Raw genomic sequence first — 18,829 nt, forward strand, 5'->3', positions numbered from 1 at the left:
TGATTAGGTCTCCTAGGTCCTATTCTCAGCACAGGGGTCAGATTAGAGGGTGACCTGGAGAAAGTCACGTGACAGTTCCGGACCTCAATTTCCTCATTGAGTCAATCAATCAATCAACAATTATTGGCTTCTCCTTGCGTGCTTAGAACCCTGTACTGGGGGAGACTGTAGGGTCTGGGTTGGGGAAATGTATAGATAAAGGAGGAGATATAATCTCTGCTTTTTGGGGAGGGGGTTCCCTGTCTGATAGAGGAGACAATACAGATGTATACTCCATGTAGATAAGTGCACCATTAATTTATAACTGTATATGGCAATTTATAGAAATACTGGGGGATGCTAGAACACACTGAGTAACTGAAACTGGATTTGATGCATTTCTTTCTTTCTTTCTTTGGGTTTTTTTTTTGTGAGGGGCAATGGGGGTTAAGTGACTTGCCCAGGGTCACACAGCTAGTAAGTGTCAAGTGTCTGAGGCTGGATTTGAACTCAGGTCCTCCTGAATCCAAGACCAGTGCTTTATCCACTGTGCCATCAAGCTGCCCCTGATTTGATACATTTCTGGGAAAATTTTTTGAAGGAAGAAAATCTTATGTATGGCTTATTATAGAGGAAGGGGAGTGAATTCCAGCTGGAGAGGCTGGAGAATCTTAGAAGAAAGAAAGGTAGCATGATAGAGCTGAATACAGGGACTGGGCTTGACCTGGGCTCTAGCCATGGCTCTGCTTCTGACTGGCTGTGTGTCTTTGGACTGGTCACTTACCCTTTCTGGGTCTCAGCTTGCTCATCTATGAGGTTAGGAAGGTGGATGAAATGATTTCTATGCCTTCTTCCATCTCTAACATTTTATAGTCTCAGTGGAAGCAGTTAAGGTTTAGATCTGAGAAGGATCTTAGAGATCACTTAGTTATTATTCATTTATTTATTTATTTATTTTTGGTGAGGCAATTGGGGTTAAGTGACTTGCCCAGGGTCACACAGCTAGTAACTGTCAAGTGTCTGAGGCCAGATTTGAACTCAGGTCCTCCTGAATCCAAGGCCCCCTATCTGCCCCCTATCTGCCCCCTATCTGCCCCCTATCATTTAGTTATTTTACAGGTGAGGACACTGAAGCACAGAGAGGAGGGAAAGCACTTGCTCAGTCATATAGGTAAGTAGAAGAGGCAGGATTCAAGCCCAAGTCCTCTGATTCCAGATCCAGCTCTGTTTCTACTGTAAAACAGTGACTGTGTATATTTACTGCTGCCATTATATATTTACCACAGTGCAGAAGTTATAAAGGTAAAATTCTAGGTTTTATTATTATGCATAGGTTCAGGCCTCAGAGAAAACCTGAATCTCCATTGTTGTTGTTCAGTCATTTTCAGTTGTATCTGAATCTTCATGACCCCATTTGGGGTTTTCTTGGCAGAGATACTGGAGTGCTTTGCCATTTCCTTCTCCAGCTCATTTTATAGGTGAAGAAATGGAGGCAAACAGGGTTAAATGACTTGTCTAGGCTCACACAACTAGTAAATATCCAAGGCTGGATTTGAACTCATGAAGATGAGTGTTCCTGATTCCAAGCCTATTTCTCTATTCATTGTGCCAGCTAGCTGCCCCAAACCCCCATTAGGATTCTCATAAGCCCTCTTATATAAAAAATACGTGAGAATGACAGAAATCATTTACATATTATAATCTTCTACATTACCCTTAGGCCATAAAAAGAAATCCATACTTCCTTTAGTGTCATAAAAGTTAAACAAACTTAGTCAAACAGAGTCATAATCTCAAACATCTCCATAGGAAACAAACCCCTCGAACAAATCCTATAGGAAAACTAAGTGAGGTTGCTGATTAAACTACATTTAAAGGAATCATAAATAGAATGATTAGAGAGGAGGATTTACATGTCATCAAGGAATCAGGAACAGCTGAGATTCTTAATTGGATTCTTCTTCTTTTTCATCCTCCTCCTCCTCCTCCTCCTCCTCCTCCTCCTCCTCCTCCTCCTCCTCCTCCTCCTCCTCCTCCTCCTTCTTCTTCTTCTTCTTCTTCTTCTTCTTCTTCTTCTTCTTCTTCTTCTTCTTCTTCTTCTTCTTCTTCTTCTTCTGACTTGCCCAGAGTCACACAGCTAGTAAGTGTCAAATGTCTGAGGTCAAATTTGAACTCAGGTCTTCCTGAATCCAGGGCCATTGCTTTATCCACTGTGCCACCTAGTTGCCCCCTGGATTCTTATCTAAGGAATATTTATGGATTTAAGTAAATTTTCACATTCCATGGGACAGGTTGACTCAGATGAGGTTAACATGAACATGACAGGCTTTTAAGTAACCAAAATTTGCAGAAGGAATAGCCCTAAGTTTTGAATAATAAAAGGAAATTAAAAAATTACCACAACAGAAGCAAAACAGGCTCTGGGCTTCATTCTATCTTCATCTATCTGCATAATAATAACTCACAATTTTATAGCTATTTTCTCAAAATAACTGCAAGACCGGGTAGAGTAAATGTTATTATCCTCACTTAGAGGTAAGGAAGCTGAGACCCAGAACCAGGAAGTGACTATTTGCATCTATTATGAGTTTGTGTTCAATTTAATATTGTACTTTCTAAAGGTATAAATGCCTTCTTTCATCTTTTTTTTTTGCTATCTTTGTTTTACCCACATTCTGACCACCTGCTGCACTCTCTGCCTTTACTCTGTGTTCCTCAGTTCAAGCTCCCTAGAGACATAGGTTCTTTTTTTAAAAAAAAAAAAATTTTTTTAAGTGAGGCAATTGGGGTTAAGTGACTTGTCCAGGGTCACACAGCTAGTAAGTGTCAAGTGTCTGAGGCTGGATTTGAACTCAGGTCCTCCTGACTCCAGGGCTGGTGCTCTATCCACTGCACCACCTAGCTGCCCTGAGACATAGGTTCTTAATCTCCTGGCCCTCTCGAACAGATAATAATCAGCAAGATGATGATAATGAGGGTGGTGTTAGTGATGATGGTGGTGGTGATGACATCGACTAGCCTTTATATAAGGCTTTAAGATTTGCAATGTATTTTACATATATTAATTAGGTAGGGTTGCCACTTGATTGAGACTAAGGAGAACCAAAGCCAGAAGGCACATTAAGGGGATCCCTTTCTCTCTTTCTTTTCTAACTTCTGGGAGCTAGACACTGGGCGGCCAGGAGAAGAACCTGAGGAGCCTGTCTGCAGGTTGGCTGTAACTCTCTCCCACTTCCTTCAGGGCTCTCATTGAACCCTGACATCACAGCCTCACTGATACCTCCTCAGATACCTCTTCATGGACTGAGACTGGAGGGCATCACCCCTTTCCCCTTGACCAAGTATCCTAGGGGAAAGGGATCTCAGGTTAGATCCAAGTGTATTGTTCTACCAGGATCTCAAGAATCAATCATTTGTGAAGTGCCTACTATGTGCCAGGCACTCTGCTAAGCATAGGGATACAAAAGCAGGCAGAAGACAGGCAAGGAGCTTACCTAATATGGGGAACATAGGAAAAGTTCCACTACTTGTACCCTTTGCTCTGTGTTCAACAGAACTGAGTGGTTTTCTAATAGAGAAACTAATATAGTTTCTAGTTGGCAGTTAGGTGGTGCAGTGGATAGATCACTGGGGACTGGATTTAGGAAGACTTGGGTTCCAATGTAACCTTACACACTTTACTAGCTGAATGACTGTGGGCTAGTCACTTCACTGCTGTCTACCTCAGTTTCCTCACCTGTAAAATGGGGATGAATAGAGTTGTTATGAGGATCATAATCAGATATTTGTGAAATACTTAGCTAAGTGCCTAACACATAGTAGGTATAAACAAATGCTTTCCCCCTTCTTTAAATCTCTGCAGCACACTCTCCTCCACTTGCCTCTTGTTGGGACAGAACTCTATGTGAACCAGTGACAGAGCTCAGGGATCCTGACTGCTGTGAGGATTGTAGCTCTAGTGGGGATTATAGTTCCGAAACCCCAAGGATCCCTTCAAGCCTGTCTCTTAGAGGAAAAGCCTAGGCATATGGCTCAGCTGTGTTATTTACCCAAGTCTGTCAGCTCCTGTTTTCAGTTTCTCAATTCAAATCAACAAACATTTATTTTAACATTCAACTTTATTTTTATTTTCACAAATATCTATTTTCTTTCCCATCCACCTCCTCTCCCTCCATTGCCATTGAGAAAACAAGCAAAACAAGACACGTGTTAAAAATGTCTATGGTCAAGTAAAACAAATTCCCGCATTGGCCATATAGTTTTTATTTATTATTAATGTTATTAAAATATTTTATTTTTAAAAAATATTTTAAAGTCTTAATCTGCCCTCTGAATTAATTACTCTCTATCAGGAGGTGGGCAGCACATTTCATCTTGAGTTCTCAGGAACTGTGATTGTCAACATTCATTGAGAACCTATATAATTAGATGGGGCAGCTGGGTGGTTCAGTAGATAGAAAGTTGACCCTGAAGTTAGGAGGACTTGAGTTCAAATCTCATCTCAGATACTTATTAGCTGTGTAGCCAAGGGCAAGTCACTTAACCCCAAATTGCCTTAAATAACCAGTACCATCTCTAGTCATCCTGATGTATATTTTGCCACTGGACCCAGATGGCTCTGAAGGAGAGAGTGAGGTTGGTGACCTTGCACAGGCCTGCCTCACTTAAATCCAATTCAGTGCAAGTCATGACATCACCCTGATATCATGGTCCTCTTGGAGAATGAAGTTCAAACAACAATAGCATAATAAGACATAAGGCTCAGTTTCAGGGAAACATAAAGACAAAAAACTGAAAGTTTCCGCCCTCAAAAACGACCTCTGACCCCCCAATTTTCTCTGTATTTACTTTGTGCACATACACACACATACATAGTTGTTCCCCTCCTCCACCATTAGCATGTAAACTTCTTTTGAGTAGTAATTGTTTCATTCATTGTATTTATATCCATCCTCTGGCAGTTCAGTGCCTGCCAAGATAGACTTTTTTTTTTTTTTGCAGGGCAATGATGGTTAAGTGACTTACCCAAAGTCACACAGCTAGTTAATGTCAAGTGTCTGAGGCTGAATTTGAACTCAGGTCCTCCTGAATCCAGGGCTGGTGCTTTATCCACTGTGCCACCTAGCTGCCCCACAATAGACTCTTTTTTTGTGTGTGTGAGGCAATTGGGGTTAAGTGACTTGCCCAGGGTCACACAGTTAGTAAGTGTCAAGTGTCTAAGACCAGATTTGAACTCAGGTCCTCCTGAATCCAGGGCCGGTGCTTTGTCCACCGGGCCACCTAGCTGCCCGCACAATAGACTCTTAATGAATGTGTGATGAGTGATTGACATACATATTATTCCCCTTAATAGAATGTAAGCTCCCTGAGGGCAGGGACTGTTTCATTTTTGTCATTGTACCTTCAGCTTCTAGGCCAGTGCCTGGCACTCAGTAATTGCCTGCTGATTTGTTCTGCAGGTTGAGGGAAGATAGGGCATGAACACAGAACATAGAAAGGGGGCATAGACAAGAACTCTAGGACTATTTGAGGAAAAAAGAACATTGAAAACTGGAAGAAATCAATGAAGGCTTCACAAAGTAGTTGTACCTGAGCTGAGCCTTGAAGGAAAAGAATTCTTATCTAAGTGAGGAGGGAGTGTATTCCCGGCATACACAGAAGTGAGAAATGACCTGTGGAGTTTGGAGAACAGCTAGCAGCCCAATTTGACTGGAACATAGTTTGTGAAGGAGTATATTGTAAAACAGAAAGGTTGGTTGGAGCCAAGTTGTGGAGCAACTCAAATACCAAGCCGAGGAGTTTGCATATTAAATCACAAAAGTAACAGGGAGCCATGGAAAGACTTTGAGCAGAGGAATGATGATTATAAATGAGAAAATAGTATTCCAGTACTATAAGGTTTGAGATAATTGGAGATTAGTGTAGGCTGAAGGATCAGATGTATTGGGAGGCAATCAGCAAGAAGAGAGTGCTTTGGTGAATTCTCCAGGTCTCCGTCCTGCAACCTGCCAGGGGAGAATGCTAGACTTTAGCCTCCTTTTTCCTGTAAACTCTCAGTGGGGTTTGCCCATAGCCTCTTGTCTTTAGGACATCAAGGAGGTAGGCGTGCAGAAGCAGAGGCCAGTGGGCATGAGGGACATGGTTTAACAACAGGGCTGATGAACAGGGCCAAGGAGCTCAGAGAAGGCACCAGATGATTCTTCAACAGTTGGTAACTGGCTTCAGTTTCTCAGGGAGAGGGACCACCCAGGACTGCGACCTCCGCATGAAGAATAATAATGACGACAACGATGAAGGAGGGGGAGAAGAAAACTTCGTTTCTATAGTTCTTTAAGGTTTTCATCAACTTCTTACTGAACAGCTCTGTGCGGTATCATTATTTTCATTTTATTAATCAGGAAAAGGAGAGCTGGAATGGTTAAATAAGACACAGAGAGAATTCAGACCCCTCTCTATTGACACTCAGACCAGGGAGGCCCTAGAGGCTGAGGCTCAACACAGGGGTTCTTACTTAGAACAAAACATGTGGGGTGATGGCTGGTTTGATATCCTCAGGGGATGGGGGTGGCTTTAGAAGCATAGCTTAAATGAGAATTGTGATCTCTCCTTTGCCCATAATAGAATGAGCAACCTACTTCCAAGACCCTTGGTCCAATGCCTTTAGATGGTGTCCCATCCTCCTTCCCAGAGGCTAACACGCCCTAATGGCCAGGAACTGAGAGACAAAACTAAGGATGAAGGAGACAGCACTGTCCTTTGGCTCCAAACTTCCCTCCCTCCCTTAGGCCTAACTGCCCATAGCAGTGTCACCCCAGCATCCCCTCCGGGTCGACCAGACACAGAACATGTAGTGCTTTGCACTGGTCAGCTAAACTCTTAAGTCTGCTTGCCTGGGGCCTTTTCAGGTATAGAGCATTGGTTCCAGACTCAAATTTCCCCCGGGTGCTGAAAGCCAACTTTACAAGTGTGAAATTGTCTCCTTGGTTTTACAAGGTCTCTTTCTACCTATTAAGCCTCTGCGGGATCCAGGTTGCTGTCAATTTGTTCTCCTACAGATGGGGTGAGAAAGACAAGAGCCTGGTGCCTCCTTGCTGGGCTGGACCCAGAGAAAGCAGAGCAGATTGATGCAATCTTACAGCAGTGAAGGTCTGAGAAAACACAGCTGTAGGCAGAGTTGCTGATCGTGTAGCAATCAGGCACAAGAGGAATGGATGCAGGAAGGGAAAGGGTTGTTTTTCAGTAACGAAGTCTGTGGATCTTAGGGGAAAAGTTAGAAGAAGTCACTGCAACTACATATCAAAAGACAATCCTTGTATAAACTTAAGGAGGAAAGAACTGAGCACCATGAACTGGGCTTTTCAGTTGGGCATAGAGAAGCCACATCTTCAAATAGAAAGAAAGGACCATACATAGTTGGGGCAAGGTGACCTTTTCAGAGAATATCTCACTGCCATGAGACTTGGCCACTGGGCAGAGGGTGGCTAAGGTCAAGATTAGAGGCTCTCATTTATCATCTATCTATCTATCTATCTATCTATCTATCTATCTATCTATCTATCTATCTATCTATCTATCTATCATCTATCTATCACCTATCTATCCACTTATTCATTTATTTGTTTGTTTTTGTTTATTTAATTTTTTCCCTCCCATTAAGTTTTATTTTCCCAAATTACATATAAATACAAATTTTGACATCATTTAAAAAAAAAAACTGTGTGTTCTAAATTCTCCTCCCCCTACAAGAACTCAAGCAATTCAATAAAAGCTATACAGGAGCAGTAATGCAAAACATTTCCACATTAGCCAGTTGGAAGATTAGAGGTTCTTAAGCTTTTTTATGTTATGGACCCCTTGGGGAGTTTGGTGAAGCCTCTGGAACCTTTCTCACAATAAGATTGTTAAATGTATAAAGTATATCTACATCTTGGAAATAGGCAAACACATAGAAAATAAAATAAAACATCAAATAAAACACATAAAGTTACAAAGGAAACCAATAATATTAATTTGAAAATTTGACTGAATTTTTTGAGTGAACAAAAATCCACTCTCTCTCCCTTTCCTCACTGAAAAAGAAAGAAAAACAAAACCTTTGTAACAAGTATGGTTTTGTTGTTTTTTTACTTGTTTCAATTGTGTCCAACTCTATATGGAAAGTCAAGCAAAATAACTTCTAGCCTTGACTGTGTCCAATATAATAAATGTCTTAATCTGTACTTCGAGTCCATCATTTCTCTGTCAGGTAGTATCAGAAACCAATTAGACTGAAATACAACTATCAGATTATGTTGTTTTTTTTTTTAAAAGCCCAATTTCACGAACCCCAGCTGCAGAGCCTCAATGATTCATTGACCCATAGAATAGTGCACACAGAGTAGGTTTCCCCACACCTCTGAGGCCCAGGTCCCACTGAATTTTGGGGAATCATAGTAACTCTGAGTTGGAAGGGATATCAGAATACATCTGGTTGGGTCAGTTGGTCTGGGTCATTTGTGAGGTTGCTTCCAACTCAGAACAGGAACCTCACCCTCTTCAATATTCCTAACAAAGGACCCTCCAGCTTCTGTCTGAAGATGTATAAATTAGTTTAGGTAAAAGGGAACCAGAAGGATGCTGGTAAATGTTTAGCAATCAGCCCCCTTTCCCCACATGTATATTTGAGATACTTTTAAGTTTGATTTGCTTCAACATTTCTTTAATCACCTTTTAAAGTCAAGACAGCAAACAAAACAACAAATCAAGCCCTAATTTGTAGGGTTTGTCTATTTCCAAGGTATACAATTTAATCACTGGCTCAGTGGTCCAGCTCATCCCTGGAGGGAGCTCATCATCTCTGGAAGGAGCCCAGTTTACTTTGGGACAACTCTAATTGAGAGGAAGTTTTTTTCAAAGAAACCTAAATTTCCTACAACTTCTAGCCATGGCTGCTAGTTCTGTCCTTTGGGGCCAAGCAGAATGAGTCTCATCTCTTTTTCAGATGTCAGTTTATCAACTATTTGGGGGCCACTAACATGTCCCTCTGTGGGTTCCACAGGCTAAGGAAGCACTCATATATCCTTCAAATGATCCTGACTTGGTATGGTCTCTAATCCCAGAACCATTCTGTTTGGCCTCCTCTGAATGGGCTCCATTTTATTGATTTCCTTCCTGAAATGTGGCAACCAAACTGAACATGATAATTCGGGTGTGACAGAACAAGGGCATGCATGGCGCAGGAGGAATATGAGGTTCCTGGGTTGGGACTTTACACCTGTGTTACCTTGGTATGGGGCAGTGGTTCTCAGATTCTTTGATGTTGTAACTCTTGATACTTTATTTTTGGAGAGGTAATTGGGGGTAAGTGACTTGTCCAGGGTCATACCACTAGTAAGTATCAAGTGTCTGAGGCCAAATTTGAAGTCAGGTCCTTTTGACTCCATTACTTGGTGCTCTATCCTTTGCTCTACCTAGCTGCCCCCTCTTTGTGCTTCTAAAATGATTGAGGGCTCCTCAAAGAGCTTTTGTTTATGTGGGTTATATCTATCAATATTTACCTTGTTAGGAATTGTAGGGTTATTAATTGGCCTAATTTCAATATTATTGTGTCTCAGGGAACATGGGGCACAAGGAGAAAGAGAGAGATGGGGGAACAGTCAGAATAAGCACAACACTTACCGATTAAGTTCATGGTCTTATATGGGGACAGTTTTTGGTGCCCCAAAACAATTCCAATAGTAGCATCAAAGATCACTGATCACTGATTACGATAACAGATGTAATGAAAAAGTTTGAAATATTGTGAGAATGACCAAAATGTAACACAGAGACATGATATGAACATGTGCTGTTGGGAAAATGGTGCCAACAGACTTGTTCCATACAGGGTTAACACAAATCTTCAATTTGTAAAAAATGCAATATCTGCTAAGTACAATAAGTGACGTACAACAAAACGAGGCATGCCAGTTTTTATTTGAAGACCTATTTGGTTCTCCCAATAAACTATAAGCTTCTTGAAAGCAGAGTATTTTTATCTGTTGTGTCTAGCAGTGTGCCTGGCTAGGAGCTTAGTAAAACTTGTTGATTGATTTAAGATTCCTTCCAATTCTAAATCTCTGATACTATGATTTAGGGAGTTGCTCCTCTTGAGATCTCTATAATTGGTGATCTTTAAGAATCCTTCCAGCTCAAAAATTCTACAATTATTATAGTTGTCCTAGCTTTGTGGAGGCAGCTCGGTAGCAAGGTGGATAGAGTGTTGGACTCTTAGGGAAGAAGGATCTGAGTTCAGATCCTGATTCAGGTAGACATTTGTTAATTGTGTGACCCAGGGGAAGTCACTTAATTTTACCCAGCCTCAGTTTCTCCATTTGTAAATGGAATAATAGTCTCTACCAGACATGGATCAAATGAGATAACATACACAAAGTGCTTTGTAAACTTTAAAGTGCTATGTACATGTTAGGTGGAATTATTGTTATCTGATCTCTGCCTTCTGGAAATTTCCAGTATAGGACAGACAACTTCATTTACCTCATTTACTCTTAGGCCTCACTTTTTCTCCTCTACTCTTCCAGGAAAAAAAATGTACAGAAGCTTCGTCTACTCCCGGTTCTACTCCCAATTCCTACTTCCTAGCCATGCCTTCTTTCCAAATTATTTCACATGTTTCAGACTCCATACTCTGCCTCCTAACCCAGCTTGTTTGGAAGCTATTGCTTATTCATCATTCAAACAGCTTCCTCCTCCTCCAGGAAGTCTCCCTAGACTGAATCTCACTCATCTGGCCATGGGATGCCTATGGTTCCCAACCCCACTCCCCCTACATATTCACTTAGTGTTCTACCATGAAATCATACCCTTATTGAGTGTGTATTGGAGACATTTCTTCCTATGCATCAGGGCATGTAATTAATTCACTTTTTGAATCTGTCATTTGTATGGCTTCTCCAAGTCTACCCACACCAGTGTGTCTTTTTGCCTGGGAGACTCTAGAGCAGGGATTCCTAACCTTTTTATGTCACAGACCCCTTTGACAATCTATTGAAATCTATGGACCCCTTCTCAGAATAATGTCTTTAAATACATAAAATAAAGTGCTTACAATTACAAAGGAAACCAATTATATTGAAATACAGTTATTAAACCCTTCATCTAGAGGGTGGTAACAGATCTATTAGCACGATTCCCACCCTTGCAAATCCAGTGCCAGCCAAGAGAAGAATAAAGGCTTCCTGGAAACAGGCAATAATATGCCATCGTACCACCCAAAGGATAACTTAATGGACATTGAACTGATTCACATAAAATGAATAAAATGTCCTAATCAAAGTCTGAAACAACTGGGAGAAAACTGGAAGGAGACTGATTCAGTGGAGTGTTGTGTATATGCCACATGTGTGTGTGGTATATATTTGGGGTATGTGTGTGTGTGTGTGTGGTATATTTGGTGGTAGTAGTGATGGTGTGTGTGTGTGTGTGTGTGTGTGTGTGTGTGTGTGAGAGGGGGCTGGACATACCCAGCCTCTCCCCTGCCTGGGAGAAGGGGGGGGGAAGAAGATGAAGGGCAAAGCAGGAGTAAGTGAGAGGGGTGGAGGGGGGGAATTCTGTGACCTACATCTCCTCCCCCTCTCAGTTAGTCAGCAGTCCAGCTCTGAGCCTCCTGCAAGGAACAGCAGCTGGGGCTAAGGAGGACAGAACTAACAGCAGGCAGGCAGGAAGCCTGTTGAACAGTCGCTCACGGGCACAGGTAAGCTGGACATACCTTGTCTCTTGATTCTTTCCCCAATGAGGGGTTAAGGGCAGGAGAGATGTGGGAAGTGGGCTCTTTTCCCCTTTGCTGCCCTCATCCCCCCCATTTCCCACTCGATAAAGGCACCACCACTCTGGGGTAAGCCCCTAGCGCTGCAGTCAACATCGTCATACCAACCCAATAGCGAATGCCCCTGCTGGTCAACTTTTTATCTGGCACATTGTTGTACACTTCGGTCAGTCTTGAGGTTCTTGTAAAAACAATTTCAGTGAGAGAATTTCAGTGGAATATAGGAAGCTTTGGAGAGATCAGAGTAGCTCTCTCCAAGAATATCCTTCTGGTGCTATGTAAGGTATTCTCGGGGAGAGGGTAAAACTTACCTTTTTAAAGAAATTCTGAGGGAAGGAAACTAGTGTCAGAGAGGAAGATGGAGGCAAAGTCAGACATTTGTACAGTGAAGATGTACCCTTATTTGGACTGACAGGCAACTCAGAATCTGAAAATTGCATTTAGAAAAATAGTGAGATAGGGAATCTTTTTCTACTATTCCATTGGTGCCTGGTTGATGTTTACTCCAAGAATGGGATGGTCTGTCTTCAGTGATCAGTCAGGTACATACATACAAGAGACTCTTGGCTATAGCAGGTGGTTCTAGAGCCTCCCTTCCACAACTGCTGTGTCCATAAGGGGTTAAAAATTTCCTTCACTCTCCCCTGGAAACTGATTTCAAGGATGGGGGAGAAGCCTTGGCCCACCGTCAAAATTTAATTAATTATATAGCTGAATATGAGGGGAGAAGCATCTGTTTGATTCTTTTGTCCCTGTCTCCCATTAATGTCAGAGCCATAGCCCCTGCTGGAATGGAAGGAGAAGGAGCCTTCAGAATGGAGTGGAGATGGGGGTGGGTAGGCAGGATGGCAGGTGAATCCTAGTGGGAAACTGGACAGACCCCCGCACCCCTTCTCCTGTCAAGAAAAGTCTGGATGGGGCACCAAGTCAGGAGACATGTGTGGGATTAGATAGAATTATCCTTCACTGATGGGAAGAATTGAAGTAAATTTGAGAACAAGCAGTTGGGGAAGAAATTTAGTTCTTCCTCTGCCCTACACGTATCTTTTTTACTGGCCTCACTTTCCCCAGTTTACCAGAAGGGTGAAGTAGAGTTTGTTTTACTCTGAAGCTCTCAAAGTATCTTAATCATTTCCCTTAATCCATAGCTCTGGCTATACCCACTGGGAATGGAAACCCAGAATGGAGGGGGATATTTTACTGGTGGATCATCTTCTAGTTCCTAAAGGAGGGGGGAGTAGAACCAGCGAATCTAGGATACCATACTCACCCTCTTCCCTCCCCCATCAACCAATGGAAGAGTAGAAAAAGATTCCCTATTTCACTATTTTTCTAAATGCAATTTTCAGATTCAAGGAGATCCTTACATTGATAGATGGGAGGAGGGGAGATAGAAGAGGGTTTGAGCCTCTTGTATAATGTATAGCACATCACCATGTTCAGTTAGTAGCTTAGTAATTTTCTTTTGATGATCATGATGATGCCTGTGGCATTGTAATCCTTTCACATGGGGTTCTTGGGCACCTACCCATACCCTTGCCTTCCATTGGGACAGTTAGAATGGGAATGGTTTGCCACAGGGGTAACAGCAGAATGTGACCCCTCAGAAGGATCAGCTCTTCCCATCCCATCCCACCCTAGCCCAGAACCAACCAGGCTTCTCCTTAATTGATTGCCATCCTTCCCACCACCTTGCCATTCACCTCCCCCCCGCCCCCGGAATTCTCTAGCCTTGGTGGTGACAGCATTGAGCTTGTGATAGTTCCAGAACGCGCTTGGCACACTTCGGCATTCCAGGGATGGCAGTGGGACAACGGCCATTTTGTGGGGGTTAGCGGACCTTGCTCGGGTGCTGTTGGGAGGGTGGATGGGAAGAGATGCATGGGGTGGGGAGAGTGAGTGGGGGGAGGAGGTTGCAGCTGTGAAACGAGAGAAGGCCAATCTGGGGGAGGAATTTGCTCTGTCACGGGGAATTTTCATCTGATGTCAGGCTCTTTGGGTTGGAAATGGACTCCCAGAACTGGGATTCATTGGCATGATATCAATCACAATGGAAGGTTGGTTTGAGAGTTCTCATTCTAGGTCTTCAAAAGCAACCCCCCCCATCCTGTGTTCCCCATAAAGGAAACCCTCAAAGGAAACTAACATAATTCCCCTGGGGAATCCCATTCTAAAGGCATTCCCTTTGAGGGTCCAGTCTAGGGGATACATTTGCATTTCACAAGGTAGAATTATTTGTTCTTTCTTTTCCGATGGGTGTGGCCACCCTGGTTGAGACTGATGGTGAGTGAGACTACAGGCAAGGGGGTGGTGTGGGTAGGAAATACTATTATTCACACCTGACGCTGTAATTCAAAGTTCACAGAGGGGGAGTAGATGGATTTATGGGGGTCAAACAGTCCCTGAGCTTGGCAGCTCAAAGTGGCCAAGAGTCAGAGATTGTCTCCTGCAGGCCAGTGGATTTGGAAGATTCCATGCTGGGGTGGAGAGAAGATTTGTATCCCTCCTGAGGGGAGTCTCCCAGTGAGGGAGGAATCAGGAGTTCTACCAAAAAAAAAATCACTTTTCCAGTCAAGAGAGGACTAGACTGGGGCAGCTAGATGGCACAGTGGATAGAGCACCGGCCCTGGAGTCAGGAGTACCTGAGTTCAAATCCGGCCTCAGACACTTAACACTTACTAGCTGTGTGACCCTAGGCAAGTCACTTAACCCCAATTGCCTCACTAAAAAAAAAAAAAAAAAAAAAAGAGAGGACTAGACTGTGAAACAGCTGGAGAAATTCTCAATTCCCAGGGTTTGTATTCTCCCAGGTTTCAATTAAGCAAGCATAGTTCCTTTAGCCAATGGTGGGCAAGGTAAGACTGCTTCCACAGAGAAAGCTGGGCAATACCTTTAAGAGATCAGGCCACTAGACAGAATGTTCACTGCTCCTCCACATTGGAAAAACACAAACAATGTGTGTCCTCCAGATATGTACTCCATTGTTCTCTGGGAGAATGTCATCTGTTTCCAGGAGCTAGGTGTTCAGGGAATCTAGTGAAGATAATTGGGCTTCACTTCTGAGCCTTAAATTATCTAATTGTTAGACCCTAAGGCAGGGGGGTTCTTATTCATGGTTTTTTTTTGGTGGGGCAGTAAGTGACTTGCTCAGGGTCACACAGCTAATGAGTGATAAGTGTCTGAGGCTGGATTTGAACTCAAGAACTCCTGAATCCAGGGCCAGTGCTTTATCCACCAGTAAACTTGTTTTAAAAAAATATTTTGATAGCTGTGTGTCAGTATAATTGAGTTTCCTTTGTCATCCTATGTCTTTGATTTTTTGCATTAGAAAACATTATTCGAGAAGGGATCCATGGGCTTCACCAGATTGTCAAAGGGGTCCATGACATAATACTTGAAGAACCCTTAGGGTACTTGTGTCCGTCCCTCCCAAATAATGACTGACATTTCACAGTGAACCTTCCTCATTCTGGATCAGTCTGGTCCCTGTATAAATGCTAGAAATATGGAACTATAGAATGTCAGAATTAGAACAACCTGTATCTGAAAGCACCGATTCCCTTTACAACATCTCTGACAAATGATCGTCCAACCTTGTTTCATACAGGTGATGCCCCCTAGAATATAAGCCTGGCAGAACAGTGGAAGAAGTAGTACCATGGCAGGTAAGAGACAACTCATCATCACTTCATCTCTTTGCATAGTGGAGGAAGGGAAGGGATGAACAGCTGGATTGGCAGTGGGAAGAAAACACTCTGAGAACACCAGTGGATTAGCATCTGAGACCAATGTGGAGAATGAGAAACAAACAACTCTAAAAGATTGCCAAGTGTTTCACACCCATGATGAGATCCCTCCTCAAATTAATAGATAGCTCCCCACCTTCCTTCCTTCTGTAAAGGGGGAAAATGGGGTACGGGTTAGATCAGGGGTTGGGGTTTTTAGGAATTCCTCTTTAAAGAATTATACCCTCTTGCACACAAAAGTAGTTAGAATAAGGTGAGACTGCCAAGGAATGCTTCCCCCTCAAGGCCCTCACCAAGATGGCACAAATTCCCCTGAGTAGACTGGGCACTTCATCAGGCTGTCAGATCAGTAGGTCACAGTTGCCATCACGAAGATTCCCCTATAAGCATACACTTACCCCCATTACCCCCTGGGGGATGTCCTGCCTCCCCTTTAATTCTAATGCCCCTGGGTATGGTGTATCTCAGCGCTGGTGTGTGCAGTATGCCCTGAAAGGGTGGGGGGAAGGGAAACCATGACAGAAATCCTTGGACTTCTCATGGAGAGATAGGCACAAAGCACAAGGCTCAGAGGTACCAAATCTCCCCGAACAGGAGACTGGAAGGTACTTTTATAGAGGACTGATGGGGGTGGACCATCTGCCTGTGAAAAGTTCCTTTAGTGAGGGAGGACCATCCCCCACTGGTGGTAGCTGGGGGAATTGGGTGAAGAGTGGAGGACCATCCCCCACAGGTAGTGACTGGAGGAATTGGGTGAGGGGTGGCTACAGATCTCTCTTCAGGACACAAAGGTCACAGCCACACCCAAACTCATCTCCCCAGGGTAAGGGAGACCAGAATGAAGGGTAGGAATCCGAAGCTAGCTCAGTCCGATTTGGTTCAGTTTATCTCTCTAGGCATTATCTGTCCTCTGGTTTAGTTTCTCAAGAAGATTCCTCGGTGTGCCCCAGAGAAATTCTGGGGTGCTCTGCACCCCATGACACTTCCTTCCTTCCTTCCTTGCAGGGCAATGAGGGTTAAGTGACTTTCCCAAGGTCAAACAGCTAGTAACTGTCAAGCATCTGAGGTCAGATTTGAACTCAGCTCCTCCTCAATCCAGGGCTGGTGCTTCCTAGCTGTGCTACCTAGCTGCCCCTGATCACCACATTTTAAGGGTTTGAGATTGGCAATTGGACCTATGATTTCATCCTCACTAAGGGACACTCTCCACCAACACACAGAGGAAGCCCGTCTTTAATCCACTGTCTTAGAGAGCTGATGGGGTCCCTGTGTGTCAGACTGGAACCTGGTTCTTCCAGACTTTAAAGCTGGCCCTCTATCCACTATGTTGTCCTGATTCTTGAGGTAGTTACTATAGGTATTAGGGGTAGGGACTGGAGCTGTGATTTCATTAGTAAAAGGAATTCTCAGGTGAGCAAACTCCCTCTTCCAATGCAGGTGGACACCTTCTCTGCAATTTATAATCTTAAAGAATTCCCTAGAGCAGTAAGTTAAGTGACTTGCTCAGGATCACACAGTCAGTGGATGTCAAAGATGGGACTTGGACCCAGGTCTTCCTAGCTTTTATCTACAGACTCCCTTGTTAGGAAATAAGCTTTTTGAGGGCAGGTAGTAGCTTTAGGGTCTAGCTTCTTAAACTGTGGGTTGGGACTCCACATGGGGTCACATAACTGAATGTGGGGGTCATGAAAAATTTGGCAACAATAAAAAGGTTATTGTAAGGAATTAATTGTGATTTGGGGTTTCCATGACCCCATCTTTGCTTCATTATGGTCAGACTGAAAAGATGTAACCTTGAAAAAGCCCCACCTAGGAGTTCCTGTCCAAAGAGACAGGCCCATGTGGGCATGGGGGAACTCAATTAATTCCTTATAGTATAAATAGGCTGGAAAAATTTTAAGAAGCCTTGCTCTAGATCACCTCTTTAGCCTTATTTCACACCAATCCCATTCAGATACTTTGTATTCCGACTAAACCAGATTACTAGTTATTCCCCCTCACACCTCTGTATCTTTGCACATTCTGCCTCCAATGCCTAGAATGAACTTCCTTGACATTTGTGTGATTTTGACAGGCATGGATCTTTCTCGTCCTTCAAGGTGCTTTGTAGGGACCACCTGATTCATGAAATCTTATTTCTAATCTAACTATAAGTGATATCTCCTCCCTCAAGTTTTTCTAGACCCTCTGAGCTCTTCTATGCATTTTTAGTTATTTATATAGAGGTACTATTTTATATAATATATTAGAATAGAGAATGTGAAATATCTAATATATTAATAGATATTGTATAATCAAATAATAATATAAATATTATATTATATTCATTATACAGTTACAGTACATTCTGTCATTTATATTATATTATCACATATAATATATCCTATCCTGTTATATATACTATATCATCTCATGAATCATTATATATATTATATAATATTAACAGTATACAATTTTATTATAACAATGTTCATTATATTATAAATACAATATTCTATAATATATAATACATTACATCAAATATTATGTATAATTTTACACAGTGTACAGTTATGTACATTGTATTACAATATTATATATTATATGTAGTAATAATAGTACTATAATATATGTTATCTAATGTTGTTACAGTATAAACACATAATACGATTTTATACCATTAGAGTTATTTATACACATATCTTTGTCTTTCTTGCTTTCCTACCACTAGATTATAAACTTCTTCAGATCAAGGACTTAGTTATTTTTTATCTTTATATATTTAGCATCTAGCCCAGTGAGTTGCCCATGCCCAGAACTTCAGAATTTGAATGCTAACAAAGAATAAATGTTTGCTCTATTGAATGAGAGAAGTGTCAGGAGTTCCTCTACACCAGCCTCAGAGACAAATCTCTTCAATAGCACATGAAGGATATTATTTGACCTGCGATGTCTCCAAATCAGGATAACAGTAGTAACAACTCACATTTCCATAACAGGTTCCTTGCTATACAGCCTCGTAAAGGTAGGTAGGGCAAACATCATTATACCCATTTCACAGATGAGGAAACTGAGGGTCAGTGAAGTGAAGGGTCGTCAGTTAGTAATTGGCATTCAAAGCTAAGTATTTGCTGTGGTAAGTATACCGCCATTTCATGATCTCTTCAAGAACTTTGTTATAATGGGCTGCTACCAGCCCTCACATTTCTATAGCAGCAATTTTCTGGCGACCCCAAAGCACTCGTCCACGGGCAGCCTCTGTGGTCCATTCCTTAGCCACACTGAGAGGGCAGGAGAAAGGGGCCGCTCTCCCATGGGACAA

The 18,829-nt window shown here is 42.4% G+C and overlaps 1 protein-coding gene across 1 annotated transcript in view; it reads left to right on the plus strand.

Annotated features, from left to right (window-relative positions):
* Nucleotides 1-15,416: 15,416 nt before the first annotated feature.
* The window catches only part of IGFN1 (immunoglobulin like and fibronectin type III domain containing 1), a 38,507-nt gene continuing 35,094 nt past the window's right edge, over nucleotides 15,417-18,829 (plus strand). Inside the window, 1 exon segment of the mRNA XM_044003144.1 lies at nucleotides 15,417-15,447. Within this exon segment, the coding sequence (XP_043859079.1) occupies nucleotides 15,441-15,447 (7 nt within the window). The 5' untranslated portion in view covers nucleotides 15,417-15,440.

The sequence above is a fragment of the Dromiciops gliroides genome, chromosome 4 (genome assembly GCF_019393635.1).
Source record: "Dromiciops gliroides isolate mDroGli1 chromosome 4, mDroGli1.pri, whole genome shotgun sequence".
NCBI lineage: Eukaryota > Metazoa > Chordata > Mammalia > Microbiotheria > Microbiotheriidae > Dromiciops > Dromiciops gliroides.